This window comes from Sus scrofa, chromosome 12 (assembly GCF_000003025.6).
Source record: "Sus scrofa isolate TJ Tabasco breed Duroc chromosome 12, Sscrofa11.1, whole genome shotgun sequence".
NCBI classification, from domain to species: Eukaryota; Metazoa; Chordata; class Mammalia; order Artiodactyla; family Suidae; genus Sus; species Sus scrofa.
The window spans coordinates 47948746-47968927 of NC_010454.4; the positions used below are offsets into that span (position 1 = coordinate 47948746).

The 20182-nt window shown below is 52.9% G+C and overlaps 2 protein-coding genes across 9 annotated transcripts in view; one reads left to right on the forward strand and one right to left on the reverse strand.

Annotated features, from left to right (window-relative positions):
- SMYD4 (SET and MYND domain containing 4) overlaps positions 1-20182 on the reverse strand; it is a 65387-nt gene that overhangs the window by 4526 nt on the left and 40679 nt on the right. Inside the window, exons 6-11 of one of the 6 annotated variants that reach the window (XM_021067576.1) lie at positions 18398-18580; positions 17301-17467; positions 15709-15841; positions 14825-14941; positions 14494-14617; positions 11129-13205 (exon numbers count right to left, since the gene is read on the reverse strand). In XM_021067576.1, coding sequence (XP_020923235.1) covers positions 13199-13205; positions 14494-14617; positions 14825-14941; positions 15709-15841; positions 17301-17467; positions 18398-18580 — 731 coding nt within the window. In that variant the 3' untranslated portion in view covers positions 11129-13198. Of the gene's footprint in view, positions 1-11128; positions 13247-14493; positions 14730-14824; positions 14942-15708; positions 15842-17300; positions 17468-18397; positions 18581-20182 lie in introns of those variants that run through there. The other 5 variants (XM_021067575.1, XR_002337300.1, XM_021067574.1 and 2 more) reach the window with 5 other exon arrangements.
- Positions 259-10726, forward strand: SERPINF1 (serpin family F member 1). 3 transcript variants are annotated; one of them, XM_021066264.1, is made up of 8 exons: positions 259-391; positions 3988-4098; positions 5384-5582; positions 6077-6232; positions 6607-6810; positions 7940-8082; positions 9665-9875; positions 10344-10726. In XM_021066264.1, exons 2-8 carry the CDS (start codon positions 4021-4023, stop codon positions 10592-10594), a joined length of 1242 nt encoding a protein of 413 aa, XP_020921923.1. In that variant the 5' UTR covers positions 259-391; positions 3988-4020; the 3' UTR covers positions 10595-10726.

Genomic DNA, 20182 nt, shown 5'->3' on the forward strand with positions numbered 1-20182 from the left:
GTTCTGGGCCAGCCTCTTCTCTGCTCCAGCCTCCTCCTGGGCCTCCCCCTGTCAGACTCTTCCTTGGTCCCCGCTCCCAACCAGGCTGGCCAGGCTGCCCGCTCCGGTGGGAAGGCCAGGCCCCAAAGCTCGGTCTGGTGGAGCAGCTGGGTGTGTGTGGGGGGCTGTCTGGGGAGCTGTGCTGGAAGGGCAGTAGCGGGTTAAAGTTAACATGGGACCATGATGCAATCACAGACTCCAAATTGAGTGCAGGTCGCTTTAAGAAAGGAGTAGCTGTAATCTGAAGCCTGCTGGACGCTGGATTAGGAGGCAGCAGAAAAAGCCCTGGTGCTCGCAGGAGCCCCTCAGTGCACGGACCTAGGCTGGGCGTGGAGCTGCAGCGCACCCACAGGTAAAGCAGCTCCCTGCCTGCTCTGTGTGTCATGGCAAGACGGGAGGCTCCCCTGGGCTGGTGGAACGGGGGTGAGGCAGGGGTGCTCCAGGGAACAGAAAAGAGGGGTGCAAGGGAAGGGAGGTGGGGAGACAGTGGTTCTTGCAGTTTATGATCCATGGTGAGTAGGTGAGGGCAGAGGGAGTTGGGGGCCAGAAGGCCTGAACCCCACTGCACCACTAGGAGAAGAGGCTGGAAAGACTCTTGAATGAAGCAGGTGGGAAACAGCGGAGAGGGGCGGTGGTGGGGAAGAAGCAGAGAGCGTGGCTGCTGGTCCGGTCTGAGCAGCACCTCAGGGGGGCTCTGGGCGCCCTGAGGGGAGGAGGCTGTAGGAAGCTGGGGCTGCCAGGGAGGGAGCTCAGCTTGGGCTCAGCTCTCTGCTGCCTTTTCAGAATCAACTGGTGCTGATTTCAAAGGTAACTTCCTGTGGCCTGTGGGGAGCCCTCCCGGAAGGCTGGGGTGGAGGACAGCTGGGTCCTTCTAGCCAGTGCCCACCCTCTCTCTCTGGCCAAATTAGCTGCCAGTAAACGCTGGGAGACCAATGGGGTTTTGGCCTTGTGCAAACAATGACCGCTATTTAGCCCAGCTAGTGTATGGGATTTGGGGGCTCAGCTGCCAGTGCTGGAGAGGATGGCTGCCCGCACCCTTGGTGTCCCCTGGGGCAAGCCAGCAAACCACAGCAAGGAGTGGGACTGGGCCAAAGAAAAGCTTCAGGCTTCCCAGAAACCCCATCATTGTCTGGTCCATGCTGGTCCACCAGGAGCTCAGGCCCTAGGCCGGTGCGGGGCAGGGTGGGAGAAGAGAAGTGGGCCAGGGAATTCGGCTCCGAAGGCTGGTCCTTCTGGGGTGTAGGGAGGTGAACCTCGCCCACGCCCTGGCCTGACTCATTTAGGGTCCAAGGCTTCAGGAAAACAGTTGCCTGGGGACTGGCGGAGTCCTGACAGTGTGGGCCTAGAGGGGACCCCTCAGAATTCCTCCCAGAGCCAGGGGAGAGGGCAGCGCCTTTCCCGGCACTGCCCATGAGGTCCACTGCCATGTGGCTTGAAGGCTGTGTGGTTCTGGGAGGAGGGGGAGGGATGGTGTTTGTCTCACAACCGGGTTTAATCTGAAACACATGTACTGGCTCAAGTTTATCCTCCGGCTTGAGGGCAAGATCACAAAATCCCAGTTCCTGTGTCTTCTGATTCAGGCCATGTGGCAGAGAGGCGGCCCTGAGCTTGAACCAACGGGGAGGATATCTCCCTCCTCTCCGTGCCCTCCCCCACCTGGCAGGACAGGAGTCTGGCTCAGACACTGCCCTTTGGACAGGATGGCATTGCCCTGGCATCCCTGTGCCCTGGCTAGGTGATGGCTGCCTGGACCGGCCCATGGAACAGTCACCTTGGACAGGGCACTCAGTGTGCTCAGAGTGCCCCCCGCCCCAGACCCTCACTCTCCCCCGTCACTGCCCTTGCAGGGGGCTTTGCATTAGCTCTCCACTTCCCTCATCCCCGGACTGGAGATGGAGGATTCAGAGAAATGCCATTTAATACCAGGAATGCGGAGGCTGGTTCTGGGCCAGCGGAGGACCCATGTGCCTTTTCCCGCCAGGGTCCCTCATCTCACCTTCAATTCTCAGCCCACCTACATAGTGACAGCAATCACATGACCTGAGGTTTGGGCTCAGACTCTGCAGGGACTCACACAGGGAAGGTCCCACCTTCACCTGCATTTGAACTTGGTTTCCTTAAACCCTGTGCCAGGATGCCAACTCCCCACATCCTCCCTCCCACCTCAATGCCCTACCCCGGCCTGAGGGACTGGAGCCAAGAGCTTTTCCTCTAGCCTCGCCGCCCATGCCTCTCGCTGAATTTCCAGTCTCCACGAAACCAGACTGCCGAGGCTCCCGCCAGCTCTGGGCGGGGCTGGCCAGGGAGAGAGAGAGCAGCTGTGAGCCTGGAGGGCCTTAAGGTCTCTATCCTACACTGCAGAAAGCTTTCCCTCTTTCTCCGTGGCCGCACGGAAGAGCAGCTGGCTGAGAACAGGGGGGTGGGTGGAACTCCCTGGGAGACAGGAACTTAGACAGAAAGCTGGGCTGGTGCCTACTGGCCGTCCAGCCTTAAGCGAGCAAACTCAGAGCAAACTTCTGTTGCCGTTCATGCTCTACAATGTTGTCCAGTGGATTATCAGACCGAATTTTAAGGACTTGGGCCAAAAATCACATACTGTACTCTTAACTCTCCTATTTGCTCTGAGAAGTCAGAAAAGATGGGGTGTGTGTGTGTGTGTGTGTACGGGTATGTGAAAGGATAATGAAAGAGCTTGAGACCCTTGGCCTGGTGTTTGGGTGTGTGCACGTGTGTATGTGTGCTGCAGGGGAGCTGAGTGGCAGTGAAGACAGATTATAAGTTCTCGACTTGGCAATATGGACGGAGAGAGGACAAGGACGAGCCAGAAGTCCTGTTTGCTGCCACTTTGTCCCACTCTCTAACCAGAAGGCCTCTCAGAAGGTCTTATCTGTGAAGCCCCAGCTGCCTTCATCCTTTCCCACCCTGACATCCTGACCCCAGGGGGTGAGCTCATAGAGACAATGACTGCAAGAAGGCGAGGGAGGGGGGACCCTGGACCCCAAGTTCCCTTCCCCCCCTTATGGTCCAGGGGTCAGAAGAGGCCACTGCTTGGGAGATGAAGGGACCTGGGTGGTCTTACTAAGAAGTGGGACTATTTAACCCAAAGGAAAGAATTCTTTGGAGCGTAAGAGCTATTTCCATGCGGACATCAGGAAGGGGACCTGGCTTCCCAGGGTAGAAGGGGGGCCCTGGGATTCCAGGAGTAACATTTTGGCTCAGGGATCACCGGAGAGCTTACTCTGGCACCGCCAAGTGCGATTAAGGCATCATCTAATTTAACCCTCATTACAGTAGATAAGAACTATTTGATTTCCATTTTACAGGAGATGACATTTTGATTTAGAGCTATCAAGACAGAGAATTGAGATTTTAGTCCAGGCTGACTGACCCTTGACCCAGCACTTCTAGCTGTGTAAGAGCGTTTGACACAGAACTGCCGAGAAGGGACGAGTCCCTGATGAGGCCATAGGTTCCAGGGCAGGGGAACTCAAGGAGAGAGTCTGAGAACATTGTGGGCTGCAGGGGCTGGACCTCCATTCTCTGTATTCTGTGATTCTACATCTGAGTAGGTTCTGACCTTGTGCTGTTACTAGACACTGCCCCCAATCCTGCATGAAGAGCTGGTCAGGTGCCCGCATCTGCGTGTGCATCTGTGCTGGACCATGCCCACATGGAGGAGCCTGCTGCTGGGTCTTCACGGGCCTGGGGTGTTAGGCTCAAAGGTAGGCCTCCTGGCCCAGACAATGGACGAAAGCAGGAGCTCACGGTAGGGCTGTGGACTGTGAGGCAGGGCTTGGGGTGGGGAGGAGGTGAGAGGGAGGGACCGGCGAGCTGAGAGTCCACTTCCAGCCTGGGGAGGCTGGAGGAAGGTGCCTCGTCCTGCCAAGGCCCTGCTCCCTGTCCAGGGTGGCCGGCAGGTGGTGCAGGGTTGGTGAGTGAGGGAAGCAGCCTGCTTTCTCATGCTTTCTTGCAGGCCCCGGGATGCAGGCCCTCGTGCTACTCCTCTGGACTGGAGCCCTCCTCGGGTCTGGCAGCTGCCAGAACGCTGGCCCGGAGGAGGTCAGTGGTGGGGGGGTGGGAGGGTGGGGGTGAGCGTGGAAGCTCAGCAGCCCCTCCTCAGCAGGCAGCATGGGAGACAGGACAGCACCCAAGGTGCAGATGGGGCGTCGTTTGTTTTTCCATTAGCAAAACAGAAAGTGTCTCACCCCACCTTTCAGAGCACAGAGTGGGAATGAAAATAAGCCCCAAGGAGGGGAAAGGCAAAAGTGCTCTAACAAGCCCAGGGCTGCCCCTCCAGTGAAGATCGCTTCTCACTACCATGCATTACTTGTGGGTCTCACTGGGGGGGGGGGGGTAGCTATTTGTCCCCCTCCTGGCCAGGGTGCAGCAGAGATGTAAGAGGGTGGAAAGGCCTCTTTCCTGTCCAGAGAGGGCAGTCGGGTTGCAAAGGCAGATGTTGAGACACCTAGGCGATGTGACAGTGTATGTGTGTGTCGGGGGGGTGACTGTCACATGAGGGGCCGGGGCAGGTGGGGTACGCTGGCTGGAGCTCTGGACTTTGAGTTCTGAGTTTGAATTCTGGCTCAGTCTCTCACTAGCTTTGTTACTGCAGACAAGTCACTGTTACCCGAATCTGTTTTCTTATCTATAAAATGGGATTAAAAATAACTATCCTTATAGGACCACTGTGGACAGTGACTTATAGCTTATGTACTGAACATGGACTCTGTAGGTGCTGGGGATGAGTGGAAATAGAAAAGACTCAGATCTGGCCTTCAAGGAACTCAGTCTTTTGATATATTAGTCTTTTGGGGTATTAACCACATTACCTAGTATGAAATGAAGTAACTCCAACGAAAAGAACTAGCCCAGAGCCTACACATGGCAGGTAGTTAATACGTGAGAGGTAGTTGACTCTGAAAAAATGGTCAGAAAAGCAAAAGTGCCTTCAGATTAGGGCCAATGGGGAAAGTCTATGGTGGAGGAAGTGGTATCTGATCAGAGCCGTGAAAGACCAGGAGGGTTTGACAGGAGGGTTCATGGAGCAATAAAGGAGGAGAGCGGACGGACAGGCTGTTTTGTCTGAGAACACAGTTTCTTGGGCAGGAAGACACTTTTATTTTATTTTTTTTTAATGTGTCACAGGCCTGAGGCTTGCAGGTCACTGGTGTTGAAGGCTGCTCAGCTAGTCTTCCTGGGCTGCCTCTCCCCAGCAGCCCTATGTCAGCAGGAAGCACAGACTTGTGAGGCTAAACATAGCATCCTCAGGCAGGACGGCCCTCGGGGCCCGGAAGAAGAGTCCCACACACAGCGATGAGACACTGGTCCTTGTACCCAAACGCAGGGCTCCCCGGCCCCTGACACGGTGGGGGCGCCAGTGGAGGAGGAGGATCCCTTCTTCAAGGTCCCTGTGAACAAGCTGGCGGCGGCCGTCTCCAACTTTGGTTACGACCTGTACCGAGTGAGATCCAGCGAGAGCCCCACCGCCAACGTGCTCCTGTCTCCCCTCAGCGTGGCCACGGCGCTCTCTGCCCTGTCTCTGGGTGAGTTCCCCGATGCAGAAAGCCCTGGGTCCTAGCCTTCTGGCCTCTGCACCTCTCTGCCTCTAAGCCCTGGAGGGTGAGGAGGGGCTGGCCCCGGGTGGCTGCTTGTTGACATTCCTTAAAGGAGCCTCTACTACGAGCCTCGAGGTGCGGGTGGCTTCTGGGATATAAGGGCCCACAAGCAGGCATGGTCTCCGCCCTCCTCGGGTCGCCCAGGGGAAACTGCAGGATGGTCTGAGAAGTGCTGTGGCGGGAGAAGCACGGGGACTTGTACCTGTCACTCCCTCCCGTGTGGCTCGCTCAGCCAGATGCCCTGAGCCTCCTGCAGGGAAATCTATTTTTCTTCCATTGCCTCAGATTCCTTCCCATCTAGAAGGTCTCCAGTACCAGCAGACACAAGGACAGGGTACAGTGTCCCTGCCCCACGTTGGGCCTGGCCTGATCTGGGCCCCGGCGGGCGGTTCTGTAGGCTCATATGCTCGTCCCTCTGGCAGGAGCCGAACAGCGGACAGAATCCAGCCTCCACCGGGCTCTCTACTATGACCTGATCAGCAACCCGGACCTCCACGGCACCTACAAGGAGCTCCTTGCTGCCGTCACTGCCCCCCAGAAGAACCTCAAGAGTGCTTCCCGGATCATCTTTGAGAAGAGTGAGCCGCCCTGCTGGCCCAGGCTGCCTGAGGCTGCCTGTGGCTCAGGGCTGCACGCAGGGGTTTTCTTTTAAACACCACGGCACGTCTGCCCGGGCCGGGCCTGGCGCTGGTGGCAGGAAGGCGCCTGTAGGCCCAAAGTGCATCGGAAAGAGGAAGTGGGCTGAGGGAGCCAGTGGGAGGGCCGGGGGAGGGCAGTAACGTGAGGAGAAACAGCAATGAGTGAAATCTGCCGTCCCCCATCCGGTGCCCAGGGAGGCTGGCAGGGCATCCCAGCGTGTCCCGGGAAGATGCCAGGCAGGAAGCTGGGGCCTGCTGAGGGTCAGCCCGAACCTAAGCCCACAGGCGCTAACCTCTGCTTGATCTCTTTCCAGAGCTGCGGATAAAAGCCAGCTTTGTTGCACCCCTGGAAAAGTCATACGGGACCAGGCCCAGAATTCTGACCGGCAACTCCCGCTTGGACCTTCAGGAGGTTAACAACTGGGTGCAGGCTCAGACGAAAGGGAAAGTCGCCAGGTCCACGCGGGAACTGCCCGGCGAAATCAGCATCCTCCTTCTTGGTGTGGCTTACTTCAAGGGTGAGGGCTTCACTTCGCTTTTGGCCCAGCGTGGCCGGTGGGTGTCTGATGGGGCCAGGCAAGAGGGCCAGTCAAGGAAGGCAGGGGAGGACCCAGGAGGGGCTCCTGCCTGAGTGAGGGCTGCCTGCTTGTCCTCGAACCCAAGCAAACACTGGGTGAGCGCCTGCAAAGGGAGAGACTGTGGCCCAAGACTGGCAGTGGGGAGGGCACTCCCGCTCTAGTGTCTGTGCGGGCTGGCTACTGGTAGGGAGGAGTCTGGCTGGAGTCAGACAAGGGTCCAGGCCCGGCTCTGCCTGCACTGGCTGGAGAGTCCTGCGCAAGTGTCACAGCCTTCCTGGGCCTGTTTTCTCGTCTCTAATGCGGGGACAACACGCTGGCTTCAGGGGCATCTTTCCGTGTTTCTCCTGTCTTCACATGGACCCTGACGCTGTGTCTAGGACAGGGCAGGCATGCGAGAAACCGCTCTTCGTTCTCGAGCAGCATACTCCTCGGCTAGTCTCTGGGCCCCCTGCGAGGCCGGCCCTATTCAGACAGGCCTGGTGTGGGATTCTGGGCAACCTCCCCTTAAAATGGTTTATAACCATCAGGCAGTGCTGAGAATGGACCCCTAAACTCCTAGAGAAAAGCTCCCCCTGAACCACTGATCTCCAGGAAGTGAAAGAAGCTGTTACCAACCAGAGTCAAAGGCCACATTAAATTGTCAGCTGGCCATGTGAGCGCTGGCAAGTCACTTTTCCTCTCTGGGCTTCCGTGCTTTTCCAGCGGTGAGAGCCTGATGACGCGACATGGAGGGCCCTTCCAGCTCTGGCCTCCCTGCGGTCTGTCTCCGGACACGTCCGTGCAGAAGCAGACGCCAGTTTTCCCTTCTCCCAGGCTAGCCCAGGCCCTGGATAAACTCGGCAGTCAAATCAATAACATCAAGCTGTTTCCTTCTGAGTTTCCTTCTGCTTCCAACCCTAGAAATAGTGTGGTCCTGACTGCACACTGAGCTACCCCTATTCCCCGGGGTGTGAGGGCCTCTATGGTTCTTTCAGCCAGGGAATTGTCAACAGCATGCTTTGGCCTCAGGGCGGTTCCAATGGCTTTCTGGTCTCCCGGGGCTCAGGGCACTCCACTTGTTTCATTCCAGGGCAGTGGGTAACCAAGTTTGACTCCAGGAAGACGTCGCTGGAGGATTTCCACTTGGATGAGGAGAGAACCGTGAAGGTGCCCATGATGTCAGACCCTAAGGCCGTTTTACGCTACGGCTTGGATTCTGATCTCAACTGCAAGGTCTGTGGGGGCAGCGTGAGTGGTGGGTGGGGGGACAGGCAGGACAGTGCAGTGGAAATGGAATGACCTGTGAGATCGGACAGGCTTCTACATTTTGCCCGCTGTGTGACTTTCATCGAGTTAATAGCATCTCTGAGCCTTTCTTCTCCTTTTTGGCCACCCTGTGGCATATGAAGTTCCCGGGCCAGGGGTCAGATCCGAGCTGTAGTGGCGACCTAGGCCTCAGCTATGGCGATGCTGGATCCTTAGCCCAATGTGCCAGGCTAGGGAATGAACCTGTCCTAGCTCTCCCAAGACACCACTGAGCCTGTTGTGCCACAGTGGGAATGCCTCTGAGCCTTTCTTCTTAAAATGAAAGGGTATAGCTATTGAAACTTACATTCTCACTCAGGGTTTGTTGTAAGGGTTAATAAGGTAATGTGAAATGAGCCCCCAAGATTGAGCACTCAAATACCGCTGTTTTCTTGTCTTTTCTTTCCTTCTTTTTCTTTTTTTTGGGGGGGCAGGCGAGTGGATCTTGTATATTTAGAATTCAACACCAAAACAGTCACAGACGCCGTACTGTGGGCATTCTAAGTCTTTTACATAAACCTGACTTTTGAAAATTCTAAGTCAGTCATTATTTTTATTTATTTATTTATTTATTTACTTGTTTTTTGTCTTTTTAGGGCTGCACCCAGGGCATATGGAGGTTCCCAGGCTAGGGGTCTAATCGGAGCTGTAGCTGCCAGCCTACACCACAGCCACAGACACGCCAGATCTGAGCCGCATCTGCGACCTACACCACAGCTCACGGCAATGCTGGATCCTTAACCCACTGTGCGAGGCCAGGGATCGAACCCACAACCTCATGGTTCCTAGTCGGATTTGTTTCCGCTGTGCCACGACTGGAACTCCTATTACTTTTTTAAAAATGAGAGTTGCAACATTTATTTCAGATTCTTCCTTTTTTTTTTTTTTTAATTTTTTGCCACACCTGAGGCATGGGATCAAACCTGTGCCACATAGCAGCAACTGGAGCCACAGAGGTGCAAACACAGGCACCTTAACCCTCCAGGCCATCAGAGAACTCCCTAAGTCAGTCGTTCTTAGCCTGAAGCACTGGAGAGAAACGCCATGTTTCTGTAAATGATTCAGGGGCTGCTGGGACTCCGAAGCCATTTGTCCCATGGATTGAAGAACCTCTGCTCAAAGGACCATTGTATTGCTGCTTCTATGTTGCAGTGCCTAATGCCCCCATTTCTAGTCCAGGGCTCTGTACTTAAGAGATAATCAGTAACTGCTGGCAGACAAACTTTGGGAGAAAACAGACCTGGATTCAATTCTAGCTCTAGAACCACAGGAGAAAATTCTTTCCGCAGATACCCTCAGTTGGTATCAGGCTGATTTTGAAGAAACCTTAGTAGACATCTTGCTGCGGGAAAGCAATAGCTTAGAGGGACAAGTGTTGTTCGGATGAGGGGCTGGGAGGCGTGGCGGGGCCTGGTCACAGGAGAGGAGAAGGCGGCTCAGGGTGTGTGTCTATCCCTAGGCTCCTGGGCTCCAACGTACTAACCCATGTGCTTCCTTCCTGTGGCTGCAGATCGCCCAGCTGCCCTTGACCGGAAGCATGAGTATCATCTTCTTCCTGCCTCTGAAAGTGACCCAGAACCTGACCATGATAGAAGAGAGCCTCACCTCTGAGTTCATTCACGACATAGACCGAGAACTGAAGACGGTTCAAGCGGTCCTGACCGTCCCCAAGCTGAAACTGAGTTACGAAGGCGAACTCACGAAGTCTGTGCAGGAACTGAGTAAGTCTGCAAGTTCTCTTTGCTCTTGGGGTGGCTGGGGTGGTGGCTTTGGACCTTCGACCTTGCTGAGCAGAAGTCGAGGGCTCCATGGCCCTGTAGGAAGGCCAGGGATTCCTTAATTCTAACAGTGCTGGCGGGCAAGACTGAACTGCCTCCCTTATCACACTCATTCCTCAGCCCTGAGCACACTCCCTGTAACAGGAACTCAGAGCAGCAGCGCCTCTCAAGATAGGTCTCTTGACCTGATTTCTAATCTTAACCCCACCTGCCATGTGCTCTTGGGCAAGTCTCTTAACCCTTAACCAGCCCAGAGCTACATACCTCCCAGAAGGACAAAAGAAGTGTTCCCCTCCCAGCTTGCGTGCCTTCTTGAGAATCAGGATTTAAGGATCAGGACAGTATTCTTCCTTGGAGTGCTGACGAGGCCAGGTTTCTCTAACGGAAGGAAATCTCTCTCAATCTCTGCAGAGCTGCAATCCTTGTTTGATTCACCAGACTTTAGCAAGATCACGGGCAAACCTATCAAACTTACTCAAGTGGAACATCGCATTGGCTTTGAGTGGAACGAGGATGGGGGAAGCGCCACCTCCAGCCCAGGGCCCCGCCTCACCTTCCCCCTGGACTATCACCTTAACCAGCCTTTCATCTTTGTACTGAGGGACACAGACACAGGAGCCCTTCTCTTCATAGGCAAGATTCTGGACCCCAGGAGCACTTAATGCTCTAGTTTAATGTTCAAATATCCCAGAAGAAGAAAACTCTAGACAGATGGCAGATTATATATTACACGAAAGCTGCACATATGTTTCAATGTATACTTTGCAATAAAAGTGCTTTATCCTTAACTTTCATTACCCTGTTTCTCCTATTTTGAGATATGTTAAGTTTACTATGAGGCTAAATAACCCTTTAGGAATTTGGTCTATCTAAACCCTGCAGAAAGTTACCATGTGAGATAAGAATTTTAGTTATCTGCACTGCATAATATCAGGACTGATTCTCTGCTCTGTGGGTGTTTTCATATTAGGACCACTAATCCCCCTGGGAAGGGATTTCCTGTCCTCACAATCAGTGACACACGCTCCTAAATGCACTGGACTTTAGCTTTTAATGAAAAAGCACAGATATCCCTCAGTCAAGCTAGTGTCACCTGACAACACAGGAGAACATGTGGACAGATAAGGGAAGAAATCTGTAACTTTAGGAAATAATTCTTTGTTTTATAGATTTTTTTTTTTTTTTGGTGTTTTTTTAGGGCTGCACCTGCAGCATATGGAAGTTGCCAGGCTAGGGGTCGAATCAGAGCTACAGCCGCCGGCCTGCACCACAGCAACCCCAGGATCTGAGCCACATCTGTGACCTACACCACAGCCCATGGCAATGCCAGATCCTTAACCCACTGAGCGAGGCCAGGGAGCGAACCCAAGTCCTTGTGGATACTAATCAGGTTCGTTACTGCTGAGCCATGTAACGAACACCATAGGAACACAGACACAGGAGCCCTTAGGGCACCATAGGGCATTTAAAGAAAGCTCTCAAGTTCCCATAAAATGAGGACTGACACGTAAAATTAACTATAATCTTCTTAAGGATGTGGGGCTATTTTACAAAGAACAACGGAGCCTTTTTCAGGAACATAAAACACGCCAAGTGTTTGGAACAGGATAACTAAGGAACTGGCCATGGGACTGAATTCTTCTTCTTGACTTAGCTCTGCCAAAACATCTTGCTGGCCACTGCCCTTGCCACAGGGAGTTAGTAGAAAAGCATAAATGAGCTTCCGCCTGCCCTTCATTCAAATGTTTGAGTGCGAACCGTGTTCTAAACACGCAGCTTCCTGAAAGGCTACTGCCAGGCACCTTCCGGGCTGTTCGGTTCCTGATTGTCATGCCGCGGCAACCACCGGGCACTTCTTGGGCATGGCTAGGGTGGCGAGCTCTCAAAGCAGTGTGGATCCGATATTTTTCCCCACTACCTCATCTGAACGACTTGGGCCCCCGTGGTGAGAGGGCAACCAGGGTTCAGACCCAGAATCTCCCAGCTTTCTGACCGGGATGGGGTCTAGACTATGACTCTACTTCCAGGTAGACAACGGCTATCATTCCTACTTTTTGTCACTTAACATTGAAACCACAGCAACAATGCCCATACCCTCAGCATCTCCTGAAGTTATCTTTTTTTTTTTTTTTTGGCCCCCCTTCTCAGTACTTATGCAATCTGTATTTCTTTCGTCTGCTTGGGGAGGTCGGGAAGAAAAAAAGCAATCTCTTTTCGGGCTTGCTAATAAACAGAACTCAGGAAGGATGCGTGATAACGTTCTCACCACAACCTTGACTTTATTAGTGTTTGGTCAGTGAGTCTGCTGAAGGTATAGAAGGACAGCCAAATAATAAGGACTGGGAGACTGGTAGCAAACAAATTTAGCGTTGCCGTCCTAGGAAGAAATTGCTGACAATGCAATGGCCCCGTATTTATTTCTCTGTTCACAATTTATACTCCGCCGGTTTTAACAGAGGATTTGAGGAAGCTAGAGACCGTAAATGAACCTGTGTCTCCAGAGGTAAGGAGCCGCGCTCATGCCTTGCTTTATAATTATTTTTCAATTACAGAACAACTACTCAGAGTCTGAGTTCCCACTGGCGTGGTACAAACATTTCATTACTACGAGAAACCGTAGGAATGTCCCAGGGAAGCAAACTACCATCATTTAGTGAGGTGGCATCCAGCCAACACCCCAGGCGAACATCCAGATGCCTGCAGATCAGCTAAAATGCTTTTAAAGGGCTTAGGCTCTCCAGATACCCGTTTGAAGTCTTTTCTGGGAACTGGGAGTTTTTACTGGCGGGCAGTTAACTATTTCAAGAAACATTCATCGGCACAGGTGAGCATCGCTCCAACGGCAACACTTCTCCGGTCCTCCCCTCCCCTCGTGCACTGGGCGCGTGACTGCGGGCAAGTCCTCTATTTCCTGGCAACGGCTCAGCAGCAACAGACCCTCTTTAACTCATCCCACATGTGGTCCTTTCCCGTGGGTCAAGGTCCCCTCGGGAGCCTATTCACTGGGTCCCATGGGGATGGGCAGCAAGTCCATTAAACAGGATTTCATCTTTTGGAGCTCCTGGATCTCATCATTCCAAGGGCCATAGTGCACCAACAGAACCTTTTCTGCTCTTTGGATTGTGTTCAGAGCTTCGGGGATTGCCAACCTGAACCAAAGGAGGTAAGAGGAGTGAATCCATGCGTTCAATCAGGCAAACATGAATTGAGGGCCTATTCACACCCTGCGAAGAACGCAAAGTAGATCGCTTTTGTCTTCAAGGATCTTACGATCTAGAAGGGCAGATGAGACACAAACACATTGCAAGGCAGAGCTGGAGAAGAAACGTTATGAAAAAAAAAAGTATAAAGATGCCAGGATACTGAGAAACAAACAACTCTCAAGCACTCATCTGGTATTTACCCCAAGGTTCACTCAAGAGTCCTCATCTCAGACTCACCAAGTCCGCCTATGGCCTCGCTCGGCAGCCCCGTTCTCTCCCCTGACCACATGGACTGCCTCTATGTCTTGGGTATCAGCTCCACGCACCACTCAGAACCCTAGGATGGAGCTTCAAACACTTTATCACACCAATGGCAGCTTCGTCAAGGCTGGACGTATTCCATCTAGAAAGCCTGGCATGAGGGTCTCCTGATGATCCCAGTTACAAAAGAGGATGTGCCATCAACTCACCAACCCTACCGTTCTTTCCTTTCAACCTTTAAAGCAGGGTTTAGGGTTTTTCTTTTCTTTCCTTTTTTTTAGGGGCACACCTATGGCATATGGAGGTTCCCAAGCTAGAGGTCCAAGCAGAGCTGTAGTCGCTGGCCTACACCACAGCCACAGCCACACCACATCAGTGCCTCGTCTACGACCTACACCACAGCTCATGGCAACGCCGGATCCTTAACCCACTGAGTGAGGCCAGGGATCAAACCTGTGTCCTTGTGGTTACTAGTCAGATTCGTTACCATTGAGCCACGACGGGAACTTCTAAAGCAGAGTTTTTCGACCTTGACACTATTGATATCTGGGGCTGGAGAATTCTTAGCTGGGGGGAAGGGAGGCACTGGCTCGTGCATTGCAGGATGTTTAGCAGCATCTCTGGCAGCTACCCTGAGTTGTGACAATCAAAAATGTCTCCGGCCATCGCCAGATGTCCTCTGGGGAGCAAAAGGACTCCTGGTTGATTACAGCTGCTTTAGAAGAAAGAGGACCAGGGAGAAGGACGAGGCCCTGGAGTTGAGGGTGCTGAGACTGGGCAGAGCGCCAAGGGAGGGAGGTGTGAGTGAGTGTGTAGAACTGAAAAGAACTGAGGTGATGGCGGGGGGCGGGGCTGCTGGGCAAGTTCTCCCCGGAAACTCCCCTCAGAGCTAAGAGCTTCCCCGGGTCTCTCGGGAGGCAGTTCTAAAGCTCCAAGTTTGTCAGCAGAACAGAAAGAAGGGATCCCTCCTAAAGGGAAAATACGGCCATTTCGACTTGCTTAACAGCACCATAGGGAAAAAGGGATACTCAGAAGAGCCTGCTATGAGAACAGCATGTGGCCTGGTGAAGTGCTGGGGAAGCAACACAAAGACTCACCCATTGAAGAAGATTTGGGCCAGTTTGAAGAGCTCATGGCCCATCTCAACACTGGACGGCCCGTGGCGAACCTCAACTACCCGAAGACTCTTCTGTAGGTGGCTCGCTGACTTCTTCCAGTCCCCTGCAGAGAAGGGAAAATCTAGTTCCAGAAGAAGTACCATGGTCAACCGTGGATGAACACTTCCAGGATACGGCGAGCAAAATGGAAGTGAAGAGCAGTCTCGGTTGAAAGACTAAGAGAGAACCAACCAGACAAGGCCAAGGTCATGACCAAACACACAAGGTGGGCTCGTTCCTGGGGGGCGGAAGGTGAAGACACACGCCATACCTAAGGCAGCATAGGCCTGGGCCAGGTCATCCGCGATTTCTCCCACCACACTGTGTTCTGCTGACAGGAAGCTCTCAGCATCGTGTTGGCACCCCAACAACAGCTGAATGGCTCGTTCTATCAATTCAAAGGAAAGCAGCCTCATTACAGACACAAACCCCGTCTTAGAAATCAGACTTAAATTCGCCACGGGCTGGGCTGACTGCGGAAACCCCACACTGTCTCCTTGGGTTGTGATCAACTTCTGACGTTTGCTCCAATAAAGCTGTTCTCTTAAGTTTTCTCTTTCAATAGAAAAAAGTGCTGGTTGTCTGAAGTGGAATGAATAGGTCCCTTTTATGGTCATTATTTGTCTTGACTCAGAAATCTAAGCTGAAGGGCAACTTTCATAAAGCGGGGTAAATAACTTCCGACAACGTCAAGCTCTAGGGCCGAGTTTTTTGGGGTAATGAGGGCGCCACGACCCCCTTTCTGGAAAGAGCAGGAAACTTAGACCCACTGGGCATACACCCCACTGCGCTTCAGAAGAGAGATGAGCCTCTGCCGAGGGCAGAACAGTCCCTCCGGGAAATTAGTTCATGAGGCCCTGGAACCAAAATAAATGACACTGAACTTCTGGATACACACAAAGATCAAGGATGTCAGAAACTACCTGTTAGTCTTTAACTAATTCTCCAATGCCTCAGAGAACAACAGCTTCAGTCAGCTGGCCCTTTTTCAAGGACACCAGGCAAACGGAGCTGGGAAGGGCCTACATAGCCATCTTGTGGCTGGCCTGGGGATAATTAAATTCAAATTGTCCGGGAGTATCCTTGAGTTCAAGGTGAGCTCAGAATGAATGAAAGGGAAGGGGCTGGAGGTCCAAGGCAGGGAGCCAGTCTCACCTGCTTTACAGTTTCGGAGAAGCTTCCGGGCCAGCCCCACCTGCTGCTGAAGGTCTTGCAGCCGAGAGTCTAGGTGATGCCTACGGACCGATGCCGGACAAGATGTGCTGCCACAGCTCAGAACATCATCTCCCTGTGGAAGTCAGTTTGGTCTTTATTCCTGTACCAGAGTCAGCGCGTGACACTGCGTGTGCTTACATTATAAGATGGCTCCAGAGCGTCTGGCCCTATCGGGGAAAGAGACTCCTGCAGTAATCCACCCACCAAGCGTGGCCTGAATTTGGTTTTGATGGCAGCAATTCTAAGGCAGCAAATTAAGCTGGTACAAAGATCAAGGATGTCAGAGACGACCTGCTAGTCTTCTACTAACTCCCTGATGCCTAAAAGAACCACCGCTTCCGTCAGCTGGCCCTTTCCATCTGAGAGCCCCCCTCTTATTTCTCTTCGGGGCTGGGTCTTTGGATGACACACCCACTTCTAGATTTATGAAAAAGTCACAAACAAACCAACAGGAAGGTACAGGGTGAAGCTTCCCCATATTTGACCTTGGGCTTGTGACTTGAGCTTCCCAACACAACCAGCTCTACGTTCCATGTACGGTTCCCCTAAGTGGAAAACGGTTTGCTGTTTTTCAGATGCCAGACTCTGTGGCCTCATTTGGCGACAGCAAGCTGATCGCTCCTGAGGGTCCTTTCCCTCCCTGCTGAAGGCAGTGCCTGGGAGCTGAGGGGGAAGCATGTGGCTCCGATCTGGCCCCTCCCTCTGGCCCACACGGCTGGAGGGAGACTCAGTGACTCTGATTTTCCTCCAGCCACAGATACTGGGTTGATGTAATACAAGAAGATTTTGTCCAGGCCTCTTTAGAGGAGCGTATGTTTCTATCCTCTGAACGGGGAGGTGCTGCGGCTGCAGCTGTGGGCAGCCAGCTGGCCACCACAAGAGGGAAGTCTGTCTCAGTTTGTGCTAAGAGAGAAAAGGGAGCTGAGGGAGGCAGGAAGAAAAACTGCGTCCTGGGTCATGCTGCATTTGCAATGCTCCCATCCTGGGATCTTTTAGTGATTTACTTGAGCAAATAAATTCCCAGACTCGGAGTTCCCGTCGTGGCACAGTGGTTAACGAATCCGACTAGGAACCATGAGGTTGCGGGTTCGGTCCCTGCCCTTGCTCAGGGGGTTAACGATCCGGCGTTGCCGTGAGCTGTGGTGTAGGTTGCAGCTCGGATCCCGCGTTGCTGTGGCTCTGGCATAGGCCGGTGGCTACAGCTCCGATTCAACCCCTAGCCTGGGAACCTCCATATGCCGCGGGAGCGGCCCAAGAAATAGCAAAAAAAAATCCCAGACTCCCCCCATCTCAAGACGAGTGTGGGTGGGATTTTCTGCTCTGTGCAAGAGAAAGATCACTAAGTCCAACCTTTCCCTGGGTTCCTGCAGGCGGGTAATCCAGGTGTGGGGAAGGTGGGCGAAAGGCAAGAGAGAGTGCTGCTCTCGGCACCTCTGAGTCCCAGTGGCTTCCTGCTAAACATTCAAGGCCCTCAGGCTGAAAAACTGACCTCCAGGGAAAGCAAAGAGCAGGGAAGGGAGGGAGAGATTCACCTGCAGGAGAGCTCTGCAACGGTGACAGCAGAAGGCTTCCCTCCTCGGTTCCAACGCCGAGGGTCTCTGCTTCTCTCGTTCGCAAGGCGGGCAGTTGCAGTCAAAGAAATACTGAGACCTCAGCTTCTGGTGCCTCTCAGCAACACCCATCCTACTCTCGTGAGGCCCTGCAGAGAGACCACGGTTGGCCAATATCTAAAGCAAGAGAGCATCAAGCGCTGCTTAAAACACTTCAGCTTAGGAGTTCCCACTGTGGCACAATGGGATGGGTGGCGTCTCTGCAGCACCAGGACGCAGGTTCGATGCCTGGCACAGTGGGTTCAAGGACCTGGCTTTGCCGAAACTGTGACTCAGATCTTCTTCCTGGCCGGGGAACTCCAAGACCTGATCTCTGTCCAGGGAACTCCATATGCCAAGGGAATGTCCAGAAAAGAAAAGCAGAAACAAGGAGTTTCCGTTATGGTGCAGTGGTTAACAAATCCGACTAGGAACCATGAGGTTGTAGGTTCGATCCCTGGCCTTGCTCAGTGGGTTAAGGATCTGGCGTTGCCGTGAGCTGTGGTGTAGGTCGCAGACGAGGCTCAAATCCCGAGTTACTGTGGCTCTGGCGTAGGCCCATGGCTACAGCTCCGATTGGACCCCTAGCCTGGGAACCTCCATAAGCAGCGGGAGTGGCCCTAGAAAAGGCAAAAAAAAAAAAAAAAAAGAAAAGCAGAAACAAAAACTTCAGCTTAGTGGAGGGCCTGGTCAATTATTTATCATGTTACAGGTTATCTTTAACTCAAACATTTGTGGAAGTAGATCTAGAAACAGGCTTCCACGCTGTGGGGACAGGGAGAAAAAGAAGCCAAGAGGCTGCTCCTGGCCCATTTTGAGAATAGGACGTTTATGGGAACTGAGCAGTGAGAGGCACGGTCGTATAGACGAGGCCTAGTGAGGAGGCCTCTATCCCCTCACCCTCCCAAGTAGGTCCTGCCTCTGCCAGGAAACAGACACTGGACAGGTGAGGGCACCTGCCCAGGGGCTTGCTCAGGTGACGTCCCCCCTGGCCTTTCGTGCTGGAGAAGAGGGCACAGGCGTGAGGACGGAGGGCTCACCATAGCAGTGGAGAACCTCTTGCCCCTTCCGAATGGGCTGTGATGCCCGCACGGTGGCGACGGTGCTGATGAAGGACACGCTGGCGTTGGGGCTGCAGGAATGGTTCAGGAGGCTGACGACGGGGAAGAGGCCGGTGGCAAGGCGTACCTGCCTGTGCTCAGTAATGAGGCTCCCTTTAGATCCTGAAAGCGTGAGAGGAAAAAGGCAAAAATGTGTCAGGACGTTAGTCTCGGCCTCCCCCTCCGTTTCTCAGAAGAGGAGCTGGGCACTCGCGCCTGAGGCCCGGCTGAGTCACAGCTCCACAGCCGGATCGGATACAAATCAGATGGAACATGACTCAGAGCAAACTCTGGTCGGCAGGAAGCACAGCGGATGAGGACATGAAAAGTCCACCAGAATCTTGGAACCTAACCACTGTGTCTCAATAACACAGAAAAACCCAAAGATTAGAATTTGTAGAAAATAATAAAAAAGGAATTATCAGCAGGGCATCTTCGAGAGAGACAGTTTCATAATGTTCATGAGGACGTGGACACCGAAGCACTTGCTGAGGTCACTTCGCAGAGACACTTACAGTCCCAGCGCTTTTGTTTAACTGGCCTTTGGTTGGTTAATTGAGCAAGCAGCCTATTTAGTATCCTAAACGGAACAGGCTTATTATATATTTTTAAAAATAAATATTTCTTTGGCTCACTTCTTCATGCTGCTGTTTGTCCCAACTTGATGGGAAATCAGTCAGCAGGAGTTCTCACTGAAAAAACTTTCTGGACCCGTTCTAATTCAAGACAGTCTCATGTCCCAAACAATCTCCTCCTTGAAACACAATTAAACCAGCGATTTGGAGTTCCTGTTGTGGCTCAGCAGTAACAAACCTGGCTAGTACCCATGAGGATGCCGGTTTGATCCCTGGCCCGATCAGTGGGTTAAGGATCTGGCGTCGCTGTGAGCTGTGGTGTAGGTTGCAGACGTGGCTTGTGGCTGTGGCTATGGTGTAGGCCGGAGGCTACGGTTCTGATTCGACCCCTAGCCTGGGAACCTTCATATGCTGTGGGTGCGGCCCCACCCCCACCCCTCAGCAATTTTAAGTATATGATTGAAAATTAGGAAAGAAGAAAAAGTTCTCTAAGTAGTGAGGCGATTTCTGCACCAAGGCTCAGGCACTTATATTCATAAGTGAATGTGAATTCGCGGTAGTCTCCGGCAGGCCCACCTGCTCTTATTTTAGCCACAGCGCTACCTGGCGTGGTTAGTCAGCTTCTCAGCTCACAGACACAGAGCAATGAAAGGCAGGTATTCTGACGATGGCGAAGGAGATGGTGACAGACTGGAGGAGGAGGCAGAAAACTTACACAAGATCAACAACCTAAAGGCAAACAAAAACACCAGCACCACTCAAGTTGATTACAACTTGACATTTCACTTAACCAGAGATTCCTGGGCTTGAGCGAGTACTTGCACAGGTTTTTGTAACAACCGTACAAATCTCAGGAGGATGCACGGTATAGATAACCTTGGGCTTGCAGAAAGCCTTAAACTGTGGTCAGTAGCCTTGGTATAAGCATGAGGAGATCATATTTCCAACAAAGCTGGTGGGGAGTTCCCGTCATGGCGTGGTGGATATGAATCCGACTAGGAACCATGTGGTTTCGAGTTCGATCCCTGACCTCGCTCAGTGGGTTAAGGATCTGGCATTGCTGTGAGCTGTGGTGTAGGTCGCAGACGCGGCTCAGATCCTGTGTTGCTGTAGCTGTGGCGTAGGATGGCAGCTGTAGCTCCGGTTAGAC

Coding starts and splice junctions, on each gene's coding strand:
- SERPINF1 (XM_021066264.1), top strand. CDS start 4,021: ATGCAGGCCCTCGTGCTACTCCTCTGGACTGGAGCCCTCCTCGGGTCT. Junction 4,099..5,383: donor AGAACGCTGGCCCGGAGGAG/GTCAGTGGTGGG, acceptor ACCCAAACGCAG/GGCTCCCCGGCCCCTGACAC. Junction 8,083..9,664: donor ATTCTGATCTCAACTGCAAG/GTCTGTGGGGGC, acceptor CTGTGGCTGCAG/ATCGCCCAGCTGCCCTTGAC.